Genomic DNA, 24,477 nt, shown 5'->3' with positions numbered 1-24,477 from the left:
CGGGCTCTCCCCATTAGTGCAAACATGTGTTTGCAAATTTCTGTCACATGTATCAGTGATGCTATAGCATACAGTCATGTAAGTAGCATAGATAATAATTAAAATGATTTTTTAAATCAGTTCTATACTAAGGATGCTGTCTTCTTTCTTTCCACAGTGTTTACTATCATATCTTGTATCTGTCAGTGTCCCAAGGACACTGAAGTTGATAGAGAACATGATAATAAAACTAAATTTAAAATTATCCAAGTACTAAAATGGCACACAGCTATGACATTTACTAACTTTCTTAACTAGATAATAGTGCAAGAGACATTCAAACAGTCTCTGCATGGTTCATTCCCTAAGACAGAATTGATTTGCACCAGGAGAAAAGCAGGACCAGGATGTTCTCCACGGCTTTCACAGCTTTGTACCTCACATACACCCATCTCTTGATGCTTTCCATTCTGCCTTTCTTCTAATGTGGTAGTCCCTGGGATTTCAGACTAGTTTACAGGGGGATGAGACATATTTGGGGTGGAAAATTTATTTACATATAAACCATATCTATTTCCTATCCACCCTGCCCTCCCCAAATGATAGACTCTCTATACTCATAAGTTCCACCCAGAAGGCTCTACCAACTACTGATAGGAAATGCAAGGGAGAAAATTGTGTCTGTATTCAACATATACAGATGTTTCTTACTCATTAAAGACAGTATAACAATGGTTTACATGCCATTTGTATTGAGTTAGATTACAAGCAATCTAAAGACAGAGCATATGGCAGATTGTGGGATACATTATATACTAATATTTTAGTGTATCTTATAAGGAAATTGAGCATCCATAGAATATGGCCTCCATCAGGGGTCCTGCAAATAATGGATACAAGAACACAACAGTACACACACACACACACACACACACACACACACACACACACACACACACTTTTTCCCCATTTCAGATTCCCACAGTTATAAGCCTGTCTTACCTGTGTTCCTCACCTGTGAAATGGACATAACAACTGGTGGCAGTTGATGGGAATTATTTTGGACAGATTTAGTATTGAGAGATGTTTTTATTGGCATTAGTGAAGCCTGTGAGTCTGGCCTGCCCTAGATAACTTGTACACATACAGTTGCTTGGGAATAAGATCTCTACCTGTAAAAGTTATTCTTTTCTGGTTATTGCTGTTGGGTTTTTCTTTTCCCAAAGTTGGCTTTTCCAAAGCTGATTAGTCTGCAAATAGACATATGCTTTAGGTCTACACTTGTTAATTTACCTTGGAAAAAATCAGGTCACTGTCAAATCTGGCAATGTAGCTTACAAATACTTGGCAAAAAATGATCTAATTAAGAGCTTCTCTTAGATGAAAATCTCCGGGAAATGATCAGTACCAGTACTGTTTTTCTTTTCATGGTCTATATGTACCTTTGTATACGTCGCTTCTTGTGTCATATTAAAAGTGTGTTGACTTTCTGCTAATAGTTCATCTCTTTCCTTCTACAGCCTCCAAGTCTGTTATAAATAATATGCTACGGGACCCTTCTCAGATTCCAGATGGAGTTCTAGCCAACCAGGTCTATCAGGTATTAATCACAGCTGTTTTCAGTGGCGATGCTGTTATCTGCCTAGCCGAGTAGAGGATTTTAAACCTCATTTAATTACTGTCATCATAAACTATCACTGAGGTCAGGGCGCACCATAAATGGCAATGCAATATTTTCAAGGAGAGCATTTTACTTTTTAATAGCTTGCTTTTATAGTAAATAAAAGGCATGCAATTTTTGTTTTCTGTGATTAAATCTGAATAGCCTTTTGATAGCTTTCTTTTGGGTGGTGATGGAGGGGAGGAAGTAATGACTGCTTTAGAATGTTTACCGTGGTGGGGTTTGTAGTCCCCCCAGCCTATAACCCTTCTGTTATGTGTCCGCAGTGCATCGTGAACGACTGCTGTTATGGACCGCTAGTGGACTGCATCAAGCAGTATCCTTCCCCATAAAATTTTAGGTGCACAATTGACGAGCTTAGACTCAGTGGAGGAGATGTGTCTAGCTTTAACCTGACATAAAGTTCTGCTTCACAAAACACATTTCATACTGTCCTATTTTACATTCAATCAGCTGGAGGGTCACTGCAGTCCATTCTCTTCTCCAGCTTAGGAAAGATCAGCTAGGCCACAGGAAGATGTCAGTTCAGCAGATGTACGTCCGCATGCTTATTTCAAACTGCTTGGTTTTCAATGAGTTGAAAGGTGCAGAGTCATTAGGCAGGTAACACACTGTCTTGGAATGTATCTAACCAGCCCAGTGGCCACTTTTAAAAATATAACAAAGTTCCATTTAAAATGAGTCAAATTCAGTTGAGTGTTCTAGAATAAATTTTGAACCTGGAGTTAAAGGTTGATGTTATTAAAATGCCACCAGAGACCACCATATTTTAAAGGGCACTAGACTCTCCTTGCTTAAATACTGATTTCAATCTGAACTGTCATTTGGATCCCTAAGAAACATTTTTTGAGAAACCCTGCTAATTTTTCCCTTGGGACCAACTTTAAGGCTGTGACAGCAGATATCCATTCATTTGTTATTAAAGCCACTGAAATTCATTAGGAGTCAATACTTACTTCTTAAAATAAGGTTGGGTGAATGGCAACAATTTTAGTAGAGCTTATTAATAAACAAAATGTCATGACAATGAGAATTTTGATAACAATAGTCATCATCTTTAGTAGAAATTATTTAAAACACAGCCTTCCTGGGCTAGATTTTGGTAGCAGGAATGTCACAGAGGCCGGCTGTGATTCAGTGATCACCAGTCAGAATTTTTGTTGGATTCTCTTGCAGCTGAGTATGTGTGTGTGTATTTCTACACATGTACATATATGTGTGTGCATATCCATTCATGTATGTGTGTATTCATATTCACATGTGTGCATATATGTGTGTGCATATCTACATATGCATATATATGTTTATGCGTGTGTATATTTACTTACATTTTTCTAGTTTCACGAAGGCTTAGAGACGGTTCGAAAGACATTTTTGAGGCATGGTTTTGCTATGTTGTCCAGACTGGCTTTATACTCCCAATCCACCTGCCTCCATTGCACAGTCCCATTGTGTTGGGATTATGAGTGTGTATTGTCACACCTGGCTCAAATTTTTTGAGAAAAAAAAATTCCTTTCTTTCCTAAAGAGACAGTTAACATTGTGGCATAATCTTTGAATAGAGACCCCTCTTGCAAGAGTATTGAGTAACTAGGACATAGCAAGATGCATTCTCTGATCTGGTCCCCTAACTAAAATGAACCAAATCGTGATATTGTCAAAAGCTGGCTTTTTTTTTTTTTAATTAGACTAAAGTGTAACTATGCTTCTATTTTTGGTGTGAATTTAATGGAGGTGTTAAAAGTTGTAGGAGCGCCTCAGTGATAAACTTCAGCACATTTATATAACAATTGACACCATCTCAGAGTGTCTAGGGCTGAATTACATGCTAATTTCAAAGCACATAAAATAGTTAAAAATCAATTTAAAGTTAAGGTTTTAAAAGCATAATGTCTTTTGAAGGATTGCATATTGATTTTAAATATAACTCTGTAATTATATATGCATGGACTAAAGTATGAAGTCAACTGCTTTGTAAATGCCAGGAGGCTATTTTTCAGTAATAGTTGAGACGCTTACGGGAAACTAGATTGCTGTATTGCTGGCAAAGAAAATGGCTTGTGAGGTTATTTACAAGTTTTGCCCCATGGTCACTACCATACATCAATAATAGGTATCCTTATAGACAGTGTCTAAGTGTTTCTGCTTATGGAGCATTATAAATTCTGTCTGGAATATTTTCCTTGTATATATATATTTTTTTGCAGTCATTCATGTTCTCTTATGGCTGTGTATTGTCGGTAGGATTTAATGGACTATATAATTTCAACTGATAAATATAATGATGAATGTGTATAAATTGTAATCAATGACTAGATTCTAACTTTTCAGTTCCATTATGCTTATTACCAGTAAAAATTTTATAAACTTTATTTTATAGACCTTGCATTTTTATGTCTATATCAAACAAAGCATAATCAAGAATTATATCTTTCCAAAATGTAAAATTGGTGATTGCAGTATCTATATGAAGTAAAACAGGCTGGAGAGTGTCTAGGGAGACTGATTGTATCTTTGCATTGAAGTGGTGTCATTTCTATAGTGGTGTGAATAAGTTTGCAAAGATGTTTCCTAGACTGATCAACAGTAATCATTTTATTTCACACTGAATGAAATTATTAGTTTCCTTTGTAAGTGACAAATGCTCTTCTGTGTGGTCCTGATAATTTTGGTACTGTTTGTTTCCCTTGCTTATCCTCACTGAAGTACATCAGTTTCTTACAAAGAAAGCACACATTTGGTAAATGGAATAGATGCAAAACCTCCTTACTCTATTATGAAAATGTTATATGTAGGAATTCATGTTCAGAGACTAAAGTAAATTGGTCACTTACTAAAATGGCACACCAAGCACAATGGTAAAGAGGATGTCTTGTCAGGGTGCTTATTTTTCTTTTGGTGCCTGCTGTATTTATTTGTTTGTTTATTTATTTATTTATTTATTTATTTATTTTGTATAGTATGTGTCTTCGTTGAAGTCCCCCATATCTTTGCCTCTCCATCTCATATCCACCAAGCAAACTCCATGAAAAAAGCAGCCACTTCAACTTTCCTAAGTGGCACTCTAGGCCACGGCTATTAGATAAAGGTCTGAAGAGAGAAGCAAGGGGAGATGATGACGCAGGAAGCATCAGGGGCTGTGGGTTTCATTTCTGTACCATCAGTAACCTCAGTTTCATGAATCAACATTTTAGATGTAAATAATTTACAACAATAAAAGTGAGAGCACATTTATGTGGAAAGAAGTAAATAATTTAGTTTGAAAATGTGGAATACCCTAGTAATGAGAGACCATTGAGACTTATCCATCAAATGTCTTCAATGGACTCAGAAAATGTGTGAAATTCTATGATTTAAATTTTTTGTTTATATCTAGTTAAAAATGAAATAAGCGCAGTCATGTGCATTGGAAGAGAAACAAAAACAAAACAGGGTAGGGCAGTAATAGTGACTTCAGCCTTATTTTGATCATGGACAAAAGTGACTGTTTCTTGAATTAGGTGATTTAAAGGACAGTCACCTGTAACCCATTGAGAAAGGGCAGGATAATTTTCTAGGATTTGTTGTTGTTGTTTTTTTGCTAGTGATATATAAGTTGTCTTTAAGTTGGATGCTTGCAATGCATGATCAGGATAACCGTCTCTGGTAAGTCAAGGAGTGCTACACCCATGTTGATATTGTGGGGTTTGGTGGGGTGGACACGGAAGGAAGTGATCCCCAGCTACTGACTGCTTCTACTTAATGCCTTCAAAGTGGAGTGAAGGACCGGAATAGTGTAACATTTTTTGAGACTTAGTATGGTCTCTTTCCTTCAGAAGAAAGCAAACTTCAAAGGTCTGACACTGGCTTCAGTATTTATGAGCCACTGGACCTGGAGCACAGTCCTCAGCATTTCTGAATTTTCCTTTACATGACTGAGAAAATGGGACTAAAATTATCTACTCTTGAAGTTGTTGTGAAGATTCAAGTAACATCTCAGGGTGTTTAGCATAAAGCCTTAGGCTATGCATTTAGCTGAATCCTTAAAGATTTAGCATGAAGCATATGTGGTCCTTAGGAAGCATTGAGTAGTAGCCAGTGTTGCATAATTCTGATGCTTTTGGAAAAGGTGTGTGATCAAACATGGGCCTTGGATAGAGAGCTCTTTCCTGGCTTTACTTGTTTTTCTTCATTGCTAGAGGTTAACAAGAGTGCTAGGCAAACACTATACCACTATGTTGTACCCTGAACCCTCATCTTTGACTTTCCCATACATTAGCTGGTTTTGTGCGGTTTCTTCTATGATTTCCTTTCCCTGTCTACTGAAACAAACCTTTTTATACTTGTGAGGAGGGGAATCACATACTTAAATCACTTGAGGATGTCTGTCATGGAGAAAGCATTGGAACGGTTTACATGTTCCTGTGCACATCTGTTCATGTGCATTTGTATTTGTTTATGTGCTTAAAAATGAAGTGTGCGTGCACGTGAGTGTGCATGCGCGCGTGCGCGCGCGTACACACACACACACACACACACACACACACACACACACACACACACACACACACACAGTCACTAGCCTTTCTACCCCTGGAAGTGAAGCAAGAGCTGATGACTGGCAAATGGCTCTCCCAGGTTTCTAGGACTCTAAGATTGGAAACCGTTAGGGCAAAGACTGGTTAGTTACTGCTCTTTCTTGTACTTAGTGTTTCGTTAATATATACTAAATTGAATTTGAGGGCTGCTTTTTTTAAATACAAATTAATATTTTAAGTGGAACCCCTCTTTTTAAAAGAAATTAAATTCAGTGATTTATAAATCATTGTTTGCCAAATTGTATGTGTTACAGAAAAATTCTGCTGGCTTACTTAAATGAGGGAAGAGTGTGTATAGAAATTTCCTTCCTCTGGAGGTAGGAAGGGAAGAAGGGGAGGGAGGAGGAGAACAAGAGGACTGAGACAGGGGAGGAATGGAGGAGGGCAAGAAAGAAGATGCCTTGATAGAGGGAGCCAGTATAGGTTCGGAGAGAGGTCTGGCACAGGGAACATGTTAGGGGATCCACAGGGATGACCCCAACTAAGAATCCAAGCAGTGGTGGAGAAAATGCCATTGATCCCCTTCCCCTATAATGAGATTGGTGCCTACCTTGGTTACCATTCCTAGAGCCTTCATCCAGCAGCTGTTTGAAGCAGAAACAGGAACCCACAGCTAAGCACTGAACCATACTTTGGAATCCAGTTGTGGAGAGGGAGGAAGGATGAACAAAGGAGCCAAGATGGTGCTAGAGAAACCCACAGAAACAGTTGATCTGACTTACTGAGAGCATGGAAACCCTAGTCATAAAGCTGGGGAAACAGCAGTGGATCGAACCAGGCCCTCTGAATGTGGGTGCCAGCTAGGAGGCCAAAACAGTCTATGGGACCTCTAACAGTGGAGCCAGTCTTTAACCCTAGAGCACAAATGAACTTTGGGAGTCCATTCCCCATGGAGGGATACTATTGCAGCAAAGACACAGCAAGGAGGGCCTAGGCCCTCCCCCAGACAATATGACAGACTTTGAAGGTCCCTGGTGGAGGGCCTCACTATCCCTGGGGAGGAGTTAGGGGATGGAGTTAGGGGGGGAAAACATGGGAGGATGGGAGGGTGAGGGAATGGGGGGATAGATATGTAAATATGAGTGGTAATTAAAGAATTTAAATTAAAAAAATTTTTCCTTCCTCAGAGGTGAGAGCGTCTTAGTATGTCTTTTGTGTAATTACCACTATTCTCCATCTCATCTCAACATAAAGACTTGGAACTGAAATTTTCCTGATTGTTCAGCCCTGCTTTGTGTGTTGCGTCCTTAACTGAAATGTCTAGTGCTATTGGCTATGAGCATGAAGTCCTGCTGAGAGACTTGCTTCTGAAGAAAAACCTGTCCTTCCTAGGTAAGTGTTGCTCAAGTCTTCTGGCTTGTAGTGTCATCACAGGTACTTAAAGATACTGTTAAAATCTTCACCCGCAGGTAGTATGTACTGAAGGGAGAGAAGATGATGATTGATGCTCTGCATGTTATCTTTTATTGATTTAGACCTGAGCAGAAACTGTCTTACCCAGTCCCCTATATAGACAGCACATGCACAGGCTTGCAATTAATATTTTATAGAATAAGTGGCTGAAAAAATGCTTTAATATCTGTTGCAGTATTACTTTTGGTGTCATGAGATATTAACCATAATCTAAACCTTATGAGAGAGAGAAACAAAGAAATATTGTCTATAAAATGCTTTATGTATTAAAGAGAATACTTAGAAAAATTCGGGTTAGGTATGTTTCTCTTCTCATATAGGAAAGTCCTGTTATTAAAAAGCAAAATATTAAGCTCTTATTATTTTCATGCCAAATATTAATTGTATCATAGATTAGTATGAATTTTCAAAATCCCCCTAAGTCTGGATTTATAAGTGATCCAGTAGAGATTACTGTACAATGTTTTTTTTCAACATCTCTTCAGCATTAAAAATAAAATCTGGAAGGATGTCCATATAACAATGGAGTATGGCAACCATAAAGCACCCAACGAAGCATCAGTTTCTCTCCTCTGTTGTATCTGTGATAACTAACAAAAGATCTACACCAGTCATGCCAGTAAGCAGCTTCATGCAGACACAGAAGAACCTTTGTAGTTTAATTTTAAGGACAAACAAAAAAAGCAAAATATATTCCATGACTTTATTTTACTGTAAAATGGACAACAGATCAGCCAAGGAAAGTCAAATCCATAAAACCTAAACTAAATCTTTCCATACTACCCAGTGTTTCTACTCCACTGGAGTAGGATGTGTTGCAAGACTGTTGGTGCCTTAAGCTGAGAGAGATCACAAATATTCTTAATTAGGGATCAAGAAAAATGATAAATTAGGAAAATGGTCTCCAGTTACTAAATTTTGACAGTAGAAACAGCCAAGTATTTTCATATGAGGGGCAATGGAATTGTAGAGCCTATGAAAATAATGTTAGTGTGGGAATCAATTTGCTTTTAAAAATGCATAATGCTAAATAAAATAGTTAACAGCTCGGAGCTGTTATAATATAGTTATAATGGATGCCCATGGGGCACTCTAACGTGTGTTTCAGTACGATAGCATTCTGAGAATATTATCAAGTGTGTGATCCACCAATTCTTTGGCTGCAGGTTAATGTGGACGCAGCCAAGTCTAATTTTTGTTTTAAGTCACCAGCTAAGTGGTTGTCTTTTCTGTGATTGTTGTTATTCTGTATCACCATCTGTCTATGGACAGTCAGGCCCCCTCGGACCCACCTCTTTGTCTAGCCTAATTTCTGAATGCTTCCTCCCTGAGGACTAGCAGACTCCAACTGGAAGAAAGAGCACAGAGTTTAGATGTGAGCTCAATTTAGGTCTAGAATCTTAGGTAACTGGAATAGACGCACTTCACCTGACAATTACCAGTACTGGAATATGGTCAAATAATTGTTTTCAATAGTATAAGTGTACAGATAGAGTGAAATATTGAATTTGCTGGGTCCCACATACTCCTTTATGCTCTGGGATATACAGGGAATAATTTGATGGAAACATACCTGTTGTGTGAGTTTTCTCAGAGGAAATAACAAATATCTGTTCACCCTAGGTATGGAACTGACTACAAGCCAACATTTCCAATCAAGTTATAATCAGTGACCCTTTAGGTTTTTTGGGGTTGCCTACAAGAGCATGGCTGGCTCAAAGGCAGCTGCATCACAAAAGACTCCCATCGCAGTGCGAGTGAAAACTCACAAAAGCTTCATCGTGGAGTTTCCCATACAACCCGTGGTCACACTGTGAGGAATCGTCCTCCTCTTAGTATGACTTTCCAAAATCCCCCTAAGTCTGCATTCCTAAGTGACCCAATAGAGAATCTTACTGTACAAAGTTATTTTTTTTTAACATCTCTTCATCATTAGAAATGAGGTCTGGAAGGATGTCCATGTAATAATGGAGCATGGAAACCATAAAGCAATTGTTTACTGTGTTCATGACCTTGACCTTGTGGATCTTGCAATTTCACTAGCTTAGTAAGTTTCTTTAGCCTCCTGGGCCTTAAAGTCCTAACTTTGATGTCCTCCAGCCCCTGAAACTCAGGGGACCTCAACTGATAATACCAGGTGTCTCACAGGAGCCAGCCTTGATTTTCTCACTTCCTTGGCTCATGCAGCTAGTCTCAAGGAGGCATGGTTATTGTGTCGTTCAGTGTCTTATGCTGTCCCAGCATTCAGGTGGATGCCATCCAGTCCCATTCCCGCAGCGTTATGAACCAAGCTGTGGGTGACTCCTCCATTACTTGTTTAAAAGCTTTCACATCCTGAGCAGTTCAGAAGCAGAATGTTCTTTGCTTGTAATAATTTGCTGTACTAGACCTTCTGCATGCTGAACTGGGCATTTTCTTGTCCTCTGTGGTAAAGCTTGGCACCGAGGGGAGTCTTCTGTCTCATGCTTTCCCTTTTTATTGGGCATCCTTTCCCTATCTTACTCTTCCTATGGTTTTCCATGTTAGATACCAGGAAAAGCTTGTTCTAATTTCTACTTTTTTGCTCTGCATCCATCCCATCTTTCAGTTTTGCACCTATATGTTTTCTCATTGTAATTCTTTTCCATGGGCAGGTTCTTTCTAAATAAACAGCTGAGACTCCATTGCATTTTATAGCCCAAACCAACACCCAGGCAACAGCCCTGCTTATGACCCTCGTCTATTTGTGCTACTTCCAGCAATTGCAATATATTGTTAAGTTTACCAGACATTTAGGGAGCATCCCTATACTCATAAGAGACCCTATTCATCAAGGAAGTATGTCACACTATAGGACATAGAGGAAGAAAGATACTGTAGGATTCCCCCCTGAGGCCACTGGCCTCTAAGATGGCTTCAGTATGGTTGCATGTCTCATCACTCATTTCCGGGAGCGTGGACATCCCACTCTAGGAGAGAAGCCACCGTCCCATACCACATGGAGAAGGGTAACCATTTCAGAATCACCTTCAGACATCAGACACAGTTTTATCACCCATTGCAGAGACTTGTGACTGCCTTCCTCCCAATTCATCTTAGATTCTGGCCCCTGCTTGAGCATCAGCTCAATTGTGTGCCTTTGCTTGGTGTGACTTGAAAGCAAACATTGATCACACAAGACATGTCATCAGTGACACACAGAAGAGGTTCCACCCAAGTCATGCTTGAAGCAGTGAGCCAGTGAGTTTATTGGAGCTCCTTGCAAGCATCTTTGACTCAGAGGCAGCTGTATCACAGAAAAGTTCACCCCACTATGATTTCCAAAGCTCCATGATGGAGCTCACTGTACAACATGCAGTCAGTTCCACTGAAGGGAGTCTCTGTTGCCCACTGTTTTTATAAGCTGGAGGAGCAGCTTTGTCTTGCAACTTGGTGAGCCTTGTAGGTTTTGTTAGCTTTGTGAGTCTCAAGAAGGTGTCTCCTCCCTGGGGGACAAATGTTTCAATTCAGAGGAATAGCTACCTGACAATACTCTAAGAAGATACCTAACTGGTATTAAAAATAAAGAAACAGGAGTAAGTTTAGACAAGTCCATGCAATAACTTCAGTTCTGTTTCAAGGATTCTGATGAGGTTTTTCTCATCAACCTGTTAATTTATTCTATGCTTTCTAAGTTTTCTAATGTAGCATGAACCTGTCAATGTTTGTTTATAGTTAAAACTCAAAAATCTAAATCTTATATGAATTACTGTTCTTTTACTTTATAAATATAAATACCTTCTCGGTGATTCATTAGCTGCTAGGTATTGCGCCAGGAAAATTTAAATAGATGGTCTTTCTAAAGGAAGTATGGGGAAAATACCAGTATATAAACACTGCTAATCCAAGCATATTCTTTCTTGCTTGTGTTTCTGGTCCTTGAATGTTGTTGCAGACATTATAAATGTTTGCCTCATTCTGATTCCTTAATAGGCAGAAATAATTTCTCCTTCTCCCTCTACCCCTCCCTTCCTCCACTTCTATTCTAGACTACTTTTACAAAACAGTTTTTCTTATTGCTTATTGTTTAAATATTAATTCTTTCTAAAGTAGAGCTTATGACTTCCCTTGAAACATTTTATTCTGTTGTAGAATTTCCACCCATTGTATTTTCTCTGACCTCTACTTCTCACCAATAGAAAAGAAAATTAAGTACCATTTTTCCAGCCTTAGTTCTGTCTTGAATTTCTTTGTCTTGTAGCTATTAGCTGAGTAGTTTCAATGACGTAGGACTTAGCCAAGCACCCTAGGACTGAGTATTTGTGGGGGAGGGATTGAAAATACACATTTACTCATACGGATTTATCTTGTCTTAAAACTTGTCTGTTTCATGTTATACAAGTAAGTATTTGAAATAAGACAGTTCAAAGATGAATAAATAAAATTATTATTGAGTAAAATTCTCCAACTAAGAAGTGATATTTATTCCAGAAGTTAGCTAGTTAGTTGACTAATGTTGTAAAAAGGAGATGTATACTAGTTAAGGTCCTGCTTCTGTGGAGCTCTGGTCCCTGGCCTAGGAGGAGTGGGGAGTGGTCTGTCTAGTGTACCCTACTTAGTAGGTATCCACTTAGCATCTAATTTTTTTAAGTACACTGAATTCTTTTGCTGTTGTTTATTTTTATTTACTTTATGTTTTAGTTACTTTGTAATTATGCATATGTATATAAGTATATGCATATGGTTGCAGGTGCCCACAGAGGACAAAGGCTTCAAATCACCTAGAGCTGGAATTACAGGTGGTTGTAAGCAGCCCTGTGCAGGTGCTATAAATAGATTTGGATCCTTTGCAAGAATAGTTGTGGTCTTTACTACGGAGCTCTCTCTCCATCTCCTTTTTTATACTAAAAACCAATAGGGGTGTGCATATAATATTTTTATTCTAAAAGCTGATGGCTATATTTTTGAGGTTAACAATGCTGCCTCTTAAGTTTTTTTTTTTTTTTTTTTTCTGAAGTTTCAATAGATAGAATTTTGAACACCTCAGCTCCTTTTGCCAGGATTCCTCCGGGGCCTCCAGGATGACTGCTTTGACTTTCCAGGTTGGCTCTCTTGCTCACCAGTCTTTTAAGTGCTTATGATGGGAAGCCACTGAAGGATTTAAAAAGTTGACTCAAGTATGAAACTTACAGAAAGTTTTACTATAGATGTCTATATATCAGAAGTTCTTTCCCCAGATTGCTCCGTTAAACTCAACATTGAGTAGTTGCATTTAAAGTCTCAGAACACATCAGGAACTGCCACCTGTATCCAAGTTGAGGTGCACAGAGAGCTCTCATCTTAGAAATGACCAGGAAGTATAGTGACCCTCTTGATGTCCACTTCTTTCAAGTCACTGCATCCCCAGTACCAACAAAATAGAAAATGTTTTACCTACTGCATCTCCAAGTGGCTTGTGAGACCATGCATTTCAATGCTGTATCTTCTCTTTGCTTCTTTATTTTGAGGGGAGGGGTTGATTTTAGCTTTTTGTTTTTCCTTTTGTCTTTTTCTGTTTGATTGTTTTTTATTTAGGTTAGAAACAATTTTATTTTACATATGAATCCCAGTTCCCTCTCCCTCTCATCCTCCCATACCTCCCACCAACACCCCCCATTCCCCCCACCCTGTCCCACTCCCTATCCACTCCCCAGGGAGAGTGAGGCCTTCCATGGGGGAATCATCAAAGTCTGTCACATCATTTGGGGCTGGGCCTAGGCCCTCCCCTCTGTAGGCTGAGAGAGTATCCTTCCATGGAGGAATGGGCTCCTAAAGTCCATTCGTGCACTAGGAATAAATACTGGTTCCACTGCAAGAGACCCCATAGAATGCCCAGGCCTCCTAACTGTCACCCAAGTTCAGGAGGCCTGGTTCGGTCCTATGTTGGTATTCCAGCCAGACAGCTGTTTCTGTCGGTTTCCCCAGCATGGTCTTGACCCCTTTGCTCATCACTCCTCCATCTCTACTGATTTTAGCTTTTATGGGGGCTTCTGAGACCTTTCGGCAGAAAGAGCAGTGTAGTGCAGGAAAGAAATAGTGCCAGTGAGGAGACTGAGGAGACGACAAGACTGTTAGCACCTCTAGAAAAAATACAAAAGAACTGGTCCTGGAGACAGAAGATAAACCACTCATCAGCATAGGTTGGCATGTCTCCAGGTCAAGGGGACTTTCATTAGTGACTCGAACAGCCACTGTTGGGTGCAAATTCTTGTTAAGTTTAGCTTAATAAGGATGGCTCTGGAGATATTTTATTCTTTCCAGCAAATGTTACCCTGTTAGTAGACACTAACAATTACTTTGAGTGACACCTGAGAGGCACTTACTCTACCCCTGCCTCATTCCTTCCCCCCATGTTTGGACAAACCAGTGTATTTTACATGGGCGCATTTTGAGCATCCGTGTATTATTATTCTCTGGGACTCCAAGAGGGTATAATGTGTAAAGGCAAATAGGTTTAGTGAAGGATGTCCCTTGCCGTAAGAAATTAGGATCTTTGTTTCTAAGAGTTCATCTGTTCCTGCTGTTTTCTTCTCCACCTTAAGACAAGCGTGCTGTGCTGGGGCAGTGATCTTGATGTGATAAACAGGGGATTATGACTTCAGGGGAGTAATAGGCAGCAGGAGCAGGTGAGACTTAGAATGCTAAGATTGTTTACCTGCAGATGTTAGCACTAATAAGAGACTAGAAATAAAATGTGATTATGTAGGCTGTAGGGAGCAGAGACACTTAGATTTTTCATAAGGAATCAAGCACTTAAATGCCTGTCTATCAGAAGGCTAAAAGACGGCAGGTTTTTTAAAGTGGCAGGGTTGTATTCTTAGGGACAGGGGAATAGGAGTTCCACCCTCTTCCTGAAGACCTTGCAGTGAGAAGAGACTGTCCTCAAATATGCATGTGCACACTTCCCTGTAGAACTGAGAGACAAACTATAGACACCTCCCCACTGCCTGAACAACAAAGAAAGGTACTGCTGTGTACTGCTTGCTCCAGGCCTGGGGTCCTTCCCTCACTATTGCTGGGATTAGATAGCATGCCTGCTGTTCTTCTGCTTTCCTGACCACTAACAATTTCTGGAAACTATTTCAGTTGTTAGTGTCAGAAATGCAAACAAACTATTGCACTTTAACACGGAAAAAAAAAAAAAAACTGATTGGTCCTAATGCAGACCCAGCAACACCCAAGGAGAGAACTTTGCTTCTGGTGTGCCTGGAATTCGGAAGACAAAGCAATGTCACCCATACCTCCTTTCCGTCCTTCTCGGGATGTACTTTTCAATGCTTCTTTCACTCTCAAGAAGCAAGAAGCAAAGATGGTCACTGGCAGGTGCTAGCTTATTTCTTAGAACTATAATCTCAGAAAAAGTTGTTCTGTCATCTCAAAACAAACAAACAAACAAAAAACACAGAAAGGACTCTGTTATCAGTTGGTCTTGGTCTAGTGTCCACTCAGAGTTGGGTGATTGGGGGACAGTTTACCAACTACCCAACAGAGTCACACTGTAAGATAGTGTTAGACCCCCGAAAACTCAAGTATTTGGGGTCCCAGGCCAGGTTCGCGGTCACCCCAATCACCAGGCGGATTCGAGAGCTTGCTGCAAACTGCATGAGGCTTTATTGTAATTTAACGAACTAACCCCATGTTAGCTCGGGTCTTTCACCCACCCGCCATGGCGGATGGCTAGAAAAGACGGCTCCTTGGGTCTCCCAAAAGATCTTATAGCGCAGCGTAAGGGGAATGTCTAGGGGTATGCACAGGCTTACGCACAGGCTCACGATTGGTGTGCTTCCAGGCTTGGAGGGCTTGCCATGTGTTGATTGGTCAACTGGTTGTTATGGCCCATAGGCCCTCCCAGGGTGGTTGCTATGCTCTCTACGTCCGTAAAGCACACCCAGGGTCATAAAGCATAGCGCCACCAGCTAACTTCTGATTGGTTCCTTGTCACAAGACAGTTATCTGACCTCTAAGTGACTAAGGTTCCTTGTCACAAGACAGGCATCTGACCTCTAAGTGACCAAGGCAGTTTTATGGCAAGCACGTGTTCGGCTGTTATGGCTGCCAAAAGGGAAGCCGGTTCCTTCAATAGCAATGCCAGGCAGGATAGCTACAAGGCAGCCAAATGAAATAGTCTCTCCCTACAATGAATTAACTGTACTTTCCATCTTTATTCTCCATAACCACAGCTCACCTAGAGTCAAATCACTGACTGTTACTACTGAATTGACTCAGTGGTCTGTTAGTACTTTCAGATTTGTATATGTAAGCACACGTCTCAGTGAGGGCTCTTTTTATGCCTCATAACATTGAGTATGCCTCTTCCATGGATACCAATTCAGAAGAAAACTGGGAGAGATGGACCGACATTCAACGACTCATGAGAATTTTGAGGTTGGCAAAGGCTCCGGGGACTTTTTAGGCCCCCCTGTTTTTGTTGTTTTTTGTTTTTTGTTTTTTTTTTAAGTTTTTTTAAAAACTAGCTTCAGTCTTTTCTTTACAACTTAGTGCCCTCACAGTAGCCTTACTGGGTGTGTCTCATTTGTCTGCCATGCTGATTTGTCTGTCTTTTGAAGCATGGAGCCAAAAGGATTTGCAGTAATTTGCTGTGTTATTGAGATTTGTGTATTCAGTCTCCCCAGCAGCAGGCAGCCAGGATGGCCTACCTAGCCACTCTTCATGCTGCTCTAGCTTCTTGACCTCCGATTTGTTTCCTATCTTTAGGGCACTTCAGTTTCCCCTAGTATTGTCCCCTGAAGACATAAGCAGGGGACAAGGTCAGAGCAGTCAGTTGCAGTCCTTATTAGTGGCTTTGTGAAGAGGCTTTGGGGGAAGAAGTTGAAACTAATGGCTGTAATGAAATTTGGAGTTGGGTAAAGATTTCATTTCTGTGTGAGATAGTCTCCCCGTTCACTACGTGTGTGTTAGGTGTACCTTTGCACAGTTTACGTATCATAATGGCAACTATTATTGAAGCCCTACTGATGCCTTCAGTAGAAAAGGCTGTGAGACTTGTTCTCAGGGAACATAACAGAAAGGTCACAACTCTAAGCATTGAATTAAGAATGTTTCAAAAAATGAAAGTGGTCCAAATACATGAAATACTAAAGTAGAAAAGATATACTGTAGTTTTAATATGCAGCAATGCATGACTTTGGGCTCTCTGAATTTACTAGTGATGTACAAGGTTTTAAAGGATTTTTAAAAAATCATTCAGTGTATTTTATTTCATATTCATGGATCAGTTCATAGTGTTACTCCTCATTTTCAGATGTTGCAAACTAGAATTTTGCACACTTTCTTGGAAAGTGATGTATCTCTTAAATTTAAAGATTTTAATAAAACAGTACAGTTTAAAGAAAACATTTTCTAGTAGTCCTAAATATGATTTGTAAGTATATGTTAACTAGTTTCAGACGTGTCTTGTTCTCTGACTAAATCTCAACCCTTTATTTTAAGCAAAGAAATTGTGTAATTAGTAGCTAATTGCTTTGGATATTTTGGGTATTTCAAGGAGATAACTCAAAGGACAGAGAAATTAAATGTTCACAATGTTCTTTGGGCATGTATAATCCCTTTTTACAATATTACCTAAGGACAGGCTTGACAATGTAAAAATAAACATAGACCTGTGTTTTGTGCAATTGAAATAATAATGTTTAAAAGTAGCTTTTAAAAAGAATATCCATTTCAGCAGTTTTGTTGAGTTTTGGGATGTAATGACAGGAGGACCACTGAAGCTCTGGAAATTAAGGATATCCGGTTCTCCAGGTGCTTTCAGATAGGTGGTCCCCTGCCAATCACACAAGATGAAAAAAAACATCCCCCACTCTTCATAAGTATCACACATGATCCAGATTAATTATTGACATAAATAAGAATGGTGTAGAGTTGTGGGGACAAAGTGGGACTTGGTTGGCATGGGCTCTCTCTTCGCTATTTGAGGAGCCCAGGTCATGGTGGACAACTTAACTTCTCTGGGCTTCTTTTAAGATATATAAATTAGAATGTGGGACTAGTTGTTGATAAAACTTTTCTAGCACAGAAATACTGTTTCATGAGGTTCTGGTTATATATAATTCTTCATTTTGTAGATATGAAAGCTGCGTGCTTTTAAGTGATAATATTCCTATATTTATTTGGATAATGAAACCTTGGACCATGAGATTAATGAGTTTAGGAGCTGTGAAATGCATAGGTTTATGTGTGTGCTTTTCTGCCTCTTTGCTGTGTTCACTGAGTGAGGTTGGTAGGCTTGGTAGGGCGAGTGTACTAAAGTGCAATTTCAGATTGTTGCCCTCACTTTTTTCCTCTCTTAATTAATACTATTTTTTCTTATCCTTTTTCTTTGACAAGACAGCATATATTTCAGACATCTGGTTTCATCTAGGGAGAGTCAAGAATCCTTAGTAACTAGTTAACTAAAGTGTGTGTAAAGCAGAAGAACCCATATGAAATGCTTGGTTCTTGGGGAAAATGTAGATTGCATACCTGTCTATATTAAGGGGAAATCTGCACAGAACAATAGTCAGATAAAAGATAGGAATGTGATCGTGAATACCCAATAATATGAAGGGGTTGGGGAACCACTACATAGGGGGTATAAAATAGAAGTGTTATAGTAAGTAAAAGAAAGGGCATTTCAGATGTTCTCAATAACCTCTTATTATAGGAAACAGTGGTAAAGACTCAGTTACTATAGGATCAACTTGGTAAATACTGAGAACATGGAAGAAGGAGAAAGGAGAAGGGAGGGAAGACAGACAGACTGACTGAGACCTTATATCCCTTGGTACTTTGGAATTCTCCACAAAAACATAGGTGCATTCCCTTGCCTCACTAGTATGTTTGGAACTTTAAATTTTCACATTAGAGAGGTTATGCAGTTGCAGTTGCATTGCAGTGTATTGAGCAGACTGTGGGTCAGTTTTTAAAGGGATTTGACTGCACTGGTAGGTTGGGTTGCTTGGTGACCTTTGAAATTTTTTTTTTTAAGCTGCTGTCAGAAACATAATCATTTTTCTTTCTGAAACAAATTTTAACATCTACAAAGGCTGATGAAGCTAGGATAGTTTTAATAAAATATCATCTATCTTTTTTAATGTCAACCAGCTTTTAAAACTATTCATCACTTACCTAAAATATTGCCCAAAACACTAGGGTTGATTTGAATAAATACCTTTTCAATTACTGTTTTTTCATGGTCAGAGTAAAGTTGAAAGGTGGAAACTTTTCCAGTCTATTTATATTGCCCAATTTCAAAAATTCTTTTGTCTTATAATTAAAGTTAGTTTGATTTGTATTTTATTATTTCAACAGCTTGAGATTTTTATTTTGTTGTACTCCCAGGAGGGAAGACTTATGAACCCTAGCATCAAGCATTCAAAATCTGAGTAAAAATACCAACTTCTAACAGCATCCCACTTAGATATCTACTTTAATGTCTGTCTTCTCATTAAAGCTTATTTATGTTTAAAACGCTGACCTTTCACGATACACACAAGAATGCTCTAAAACAGCTTCTCAACACTGGCCATGAAACCACTGTCTTGGGCTGACAAATGGATTGGAAATAAGCTACCCAACACTGGGAATGGGCCATTAATTTTAATCAAAGTTGATGCAGGAAGGCCAATGGGATGCAGACAATGTCAACAGCCCAGTAGGTGTTAAGAGACCACTCGGCCTTCCTTGTTACTTGGTTGAGCCATTAGTTGAGGTTGGGTGAAGACAGAAAGCCATGCCTGGAATTGAATGACCAGGTCACTCCAAAATCTAATGGAGAACTCTCCGTTTCAGAAATCACATTGTAATGCCATTAGAAGTCAAGGGCAGCATTTAGAAAATACTGGGAGGGGTGTGTGTGTGTGTGTGTGTGTGTGTGTGTGTGTGTGTGTGTGTGTGTGTGTGTGTGTGTGTTAAATCAAGCACCCGAGTTAATTTTCCCAACTTTATCTAGGTTCCTATTTCACTGCTTTCTTCCCCTCAAACAGCAATCATTGATATTTACAGAAGAAACTGAAAAGATAGGGAAAATATCTCCAAGCCAGTTTGCTTTTCAGAAGTATATGCTACAGACTGTCAAACTCTTAATCACCAGAAGCAGTTGTATACCTAAGGGACTAAGCAAGATGACTAATTGTGGCAATCTCCTTTTTTTCCTCCTTTTCTTAATGTATGGCAATAGTTTTATTAATTGAAACTAGAGCTTCTTGATTGTTTTAAGAAAGCATTTATTTTCTGATTGCAAAGGCACTGTGTTTCTGCCTTACTGTAAACTGTCAATATTGACTGCTGACACTAGTGGATCCTGTTTCTTTCCTTCAGTAAGTATATTTATTTTGAGAATTTTCAATTACAAAAAAAAAAAGGTAGCTCCTGACAGTTTCGATTAATGGTGTTTATAATAAAGACATAAAAATGCAAAAAAGGACAAAGAAGCATTCTTATATCTCTGATTCAGATTTGGGAAGAAAATTCATTTATTCTGACACGGCATTGCACGCATAAGAAAGACACGTATGGCTGCATTAGTAATTTTTACACATATTTAAGAAAGAAAAGCAATTATATTGCTGTCTTTTTAATGGAGTGCCGAAATAAATGATAGTGTTTGCTCTTCCTGCAGATGAAGATCAGCTCCGTGCAAAGGGCTATGACAAAACACCAGACTTCATTTTACAGGTGCCAGTTGGTAAGTTCTTGAGCTTGATATGCATCTGTGTATAGAGGGGATTGATTTTCATGTGTTACTATTAGCAAATGTTTCCAGGGCAGCTTATCTTTATAAGACCATACTGAAATGGGTAAAGCCATTGGAAAGGCTATCTTAAATTATCTCGTAGTTGGTTCAGACGAAGCCTGTGCCTCAACACTTTGCCATGTACTTGAGGAATGAGCATGCCTCCTACAGGCATTATGAGATGCCATTTTCAACTCATTTCTCTACACAAAATTTTGAATTTTTAAAACACAGTTTTGCCAGACAGCCAGGCACGCTTTGGTCTTTGCAACATGGTACTTGTCGAGCTACAGAACAGCATCTTGAGCATTAAGAAAGGGAGTTTTGAAGAATGGGTTAAAGACAACAGGATGAGGTAGTGGCACTGGTGTGCCTGGCGATGAACTCACACGTGTTGTTTTATAATCACACCCACAGTGAATGGCAGAGGCTAAACCCCTGCTCATTAATGTGAAGCATAGAGGCCAGTGCATAGCTGAGGATTTTCAATCTTCCTTCTCCTTCGCCGTGTATTAGTAATGCTTTGTCCCTTAGCTGTGGAAGGGCACATAATTCACTGGATTGAAAGCAAAGCCTCATTTGGTGATGAATGTAGCCACCACGCCTACCTGCATGGCCAGTTCTGGAGCTACTGGAATAGGTAAGGTCCCATTATTTTTCTCTTAAGATAAACGATACTCAGCTGAAGTCTCATTAGAAAAAAATATTTTGTTTAGCTGGTAAAAATGCTAGGAGCCTTTTTTCCCCTAGTAAATATAGACTCTGATTAATGTATTCATTTCAGATAATTTAAACTTTTCTGCTTTCATGATGTTGTTTCATTTTTTAAAACTTAAAATCTGTGCTTAAGGTCAAAACTGGTATAGTCTATTTCCTGCTTTACAGTGATTACATTAGTGTCACTTAAAATACGGATAACAAGCTGTGGTGCATAATATAATATAGACACTGGAATTTTATCCCTTTGATGAGGAATTTATGCTTCCTTTTTGACTATAAAAATTAATTTATTCTCATCCTCTGAAGACACTATCCGAACCATATGAAAAATGAAAATGTTTTCATTACAACAGTAGCGAGCAGTTCACCTACCAATTTCTATAACCATCTTGATGAGACAGAAATCGCCACAATTTAAGCCGTGCAAGTGGGAACAGCTGTATCAAATACCTGCTTTGTGCCTAGACCTGAAAGTTGTTTCAGTTAGTCCTTACAGAGAGGCTACAAGTGTGTGTGTGTGTGTGTGGGGTGCATATGTGAGGGCATGTGGATAGTACATGGGTGCATGTGAATATGTGTATATATGTGTGACTGTAGGTGTGAAGGCCCAAAGTTGGCATTGGGTGGTTTTCCAGAGTAACTCACCACTTTATTTATTGAGACTGGGTCTCACTGATACTAGAGTTCACTGACTCCCGCATGTCCTAGGGATCTCATCTCTACCTCCCAATTGCTGGAGATCCAGGCAACAATCATGCCTGCCTAGGTTTGATGGAGGTGCTGGTGATCTCAGTTCCAACACTTGTGTAGCAGCACTTTTCCACTGAGCTGTCTTCCCAGCCAAGAAGTTACTTTTATCCCCTTTATGTAGATAACTAAACTGAAACTCAAAGCAAGGGAGTAGCATGCTATCTGCTAGTTGTCACAGGCCTGTATTCATCTCTCTCCCCTATCCATTCCATTTCTAAAACAAGTCATTGTCACCTGCAACGCAACTGTTGGTTTTCTTTATGATTGCATTCTGGTTTTCACAGCATGTGTTTTCCTCCACGAAAACAAGAGGTGGGTCAGGTGGCAACCTTTCTAAATTAACTGGGCTCCTCTGTCATTGGCCAACAGTAAGAATACAGTAATAAGTTGACACATGCCCAGATCATTAAGGAAGGTGATGGTAGCATCTGCAGGCAACAAACAGTGTGGAGTGTGGGTGGGAGGCTATCGAATTTGGCATTACATTGTTACTCAGCTTTACAAAAGGCCAGCAGATCTTGCCCGTGGCAGCTGTGCTAAACTACGCCTACTCTTCGCCATGGTAACAGTGATCATGACAAAATGCTGAATGTAATGGCCTTCTTGATTTTCTTGTGTAATTGTGCGTAGCATCCAAGCTTTACTTTACAGGGATGGAGGAGAAAAGTGCAAAATGTTTTAGAAATCAATGCTGCTTCAGCGTTTCCTGTGTTTTATTCAGCCATTATTCAAATTAGCAGTAATGTGGCAAATTGAATTTTAGATTTTTAGCGATTTTCTGATGAGTTTGAAATAGTAAAGAAAGCATCATTTTTGATAGTATAGGGAAAGCAATGACAAGAAAATCAAATGGTCTAAGTTTAGGTTACTGAAGGATTAAAAATAATTGATCATGTGAATCACTGTGGGTCGAGACTATGTTCCCCTCGTAGGTTCTGAACAACAAATAGAAATTCAGTTTCAAATAAGAAAGCTGAATTTCAAACACCCAAATCATATCTTCATTCTAAAACAACTCAACCCTCAAGTGTCCGATATGACCTCACACCATTCAGAGGCACATCAATAATCTAGTTAACTCCGTGGGAAACCTGTGGATTACTGACATGGATGAAGGGGGCATGAGTCAAGAATTTATTACAGTTTCTGTCCATCTAGGTTGGGTCTTGTTTTGTGTTTGTTGTTGTTGTTGTTGTTGTTGTTTTATACAGCTTCTTACTATGTAACCTGGGCTGGCCAGAACTTACCATGTAGGCTTCAAACTCACAGAGATCCTCCTGCCTGTTCCTGTAGAGTACTGGAATTTATGGTGCACACCACCATACCCCACTCCTTTTGGATTTTTTTGTATTATTTTATTGCATTTTATTATTTTACATTGAGTATTGTTTTACGTATTCTTTGAACATATTCTTTAAATGTACACTGGCAAAGTAGGCATAATTTAGCATATTACATGATAGGGAAAGTTAGCCTTGATTTTAAATGTTCATGATCATTCCAGGAAGACACACCCTACAGTGTAGCCCAAAGTCTGCAGGTAACCAAAGAAATGCAATTAGTGCCAAAGTACAAAGTGGAACACTGAGGCTTTTACTTCAATACAAATGGTGTGTCGTAATAATGTAGTGATCAGAATAGATTTACCAGTGGCCCAGAATTTGACCCAAGGCAGTGTTAGTCATCTGTGAATGTATATTTTGTGAACATGACACATAGAACAGGTCATAAAGTTCTCTGCAGTAGAAGGAATTCTTTCAGGGGTAGTTGAAATAAATTCTTTCAGAGGTTGGCATTTGAACTAAAACGTGTGTGTGTGTGTGTGTGTGTGTGTGTGTGTGTGTGTGTGTGTAAGGGGATCTCTAGTTAAAAAGAAAACCCATATGAATCTAATTGTCATACCTTTGAGGGTAATGATTGGATTTTCATGTAAAAGCATTCAATTCATATTTTAAGGCAATTTTTATAACCTCATTTTCCCATACCAGTAATTGCTGAATTTAGATTGACATTTTCATAAGACTTTTCTTTCTTAATACAGTGTTTTTATTTAGCCTTCAGCAGTTTTGAAAGTTGGTCATTCACTCCATCTTTACTAAAACATTTGATTTTCTTGTCTTCCATGATGTCTTTTCTTGTTTCTCCCCTCGATGCTAGAAGCTTCCTTGGTCTTTTTCACTGGTTCTTGTTCCTGGCCCCTGGGTAGAACAGCCCTAGGACTCAGTGTCCACCCTTCTTTTATCTATGTCCATTGCATGGGTAGCCCTAAGATGTATCATTAGGTCATGTAGTACTACTTCTATATTGGTTTCTGCTAATGTTGACTCAAATCTATAACACTGCCTGAGATGAATTTCTGCTTGTCCTTTACTACATGTCTCAAATTTAACATGCATAAAACTAAACTTGTATTTTTTTCCTTCAAGCTTATTATTCTTCCATCCTTCCTCAGTTCAATTAATGGTGCCATAATTTGACTCAGTTCAAAAATCTAAGTTTTTCCACAGATCCATTATCTCACCGTGTCTCAAACTGTGTATTCATTACTGCCTTACATGCTGTTGTCTCAGCACCTGTTAGCATCTCTTGGGCAATTGCTCTAGCTTTCAAAACTGATTTCCTCAGGT

General features: G+C 39.2%; 1 protein-coding gene across 8 annotated transcripts in view; it reads left to right on the top strand.

Moving 5' to 3' along the window:
• Cdin1 (CDAN1 interacting nuclease 1) overlaps positions 1–24,477 on the top strand; it is a 213,756-nt gene that overhangs the window by 92,377 nt on the left and 96,902 nt on the right. For 7 of the 8 annotated variants that reach the window (XM_027422249.2, XM_027422251.2, XM_035446123.1 and 4 more), the window contains 5 exons: positions 1,500–1,579; positions 1,927–1,976; positions 7,502–7,569; positions 20,267–20,332; positions 20,915–21,020. In XM_027422249.2, coding sequence (XP_027278050.1) covers positions 1,500–1,579; positions 1,927–1,976; positions 7,502–7,569; positions 20,267–20,332; positions 20,915–21,020 — 370 coding nt within the window. The remainder of the gene's footprint in view (positions 1–1,499; positions 1,580–1,926; positions 1,977–7,501; positions 7,570–20,266; positions 20,333–20,914; positions 21,021–24,477) is intronic. The other variant, XM_027422252.2, reaches the window with a different exon arrangement.

This window comes from Cricetulus griseus, chromosome 6 (genome assembly GCF_003668045.3).
Source record: "Cricetulus griseus strain 17A/GY chromosome 6, alternate assembly CriGri-PICRH-1.0, whole genome shotgun sequence".
Taxonomy (NCBI): Eukaryota; Metazoa; Chordata; class Mammalia; order Rodentia; family Cricetidae; genus Cricetulus; species Cricetulus griseus.
Note: the sequence above shows the minus strand (reverse complement) of the source record. Positions and strands in the feature narration are given on the sequence as shown.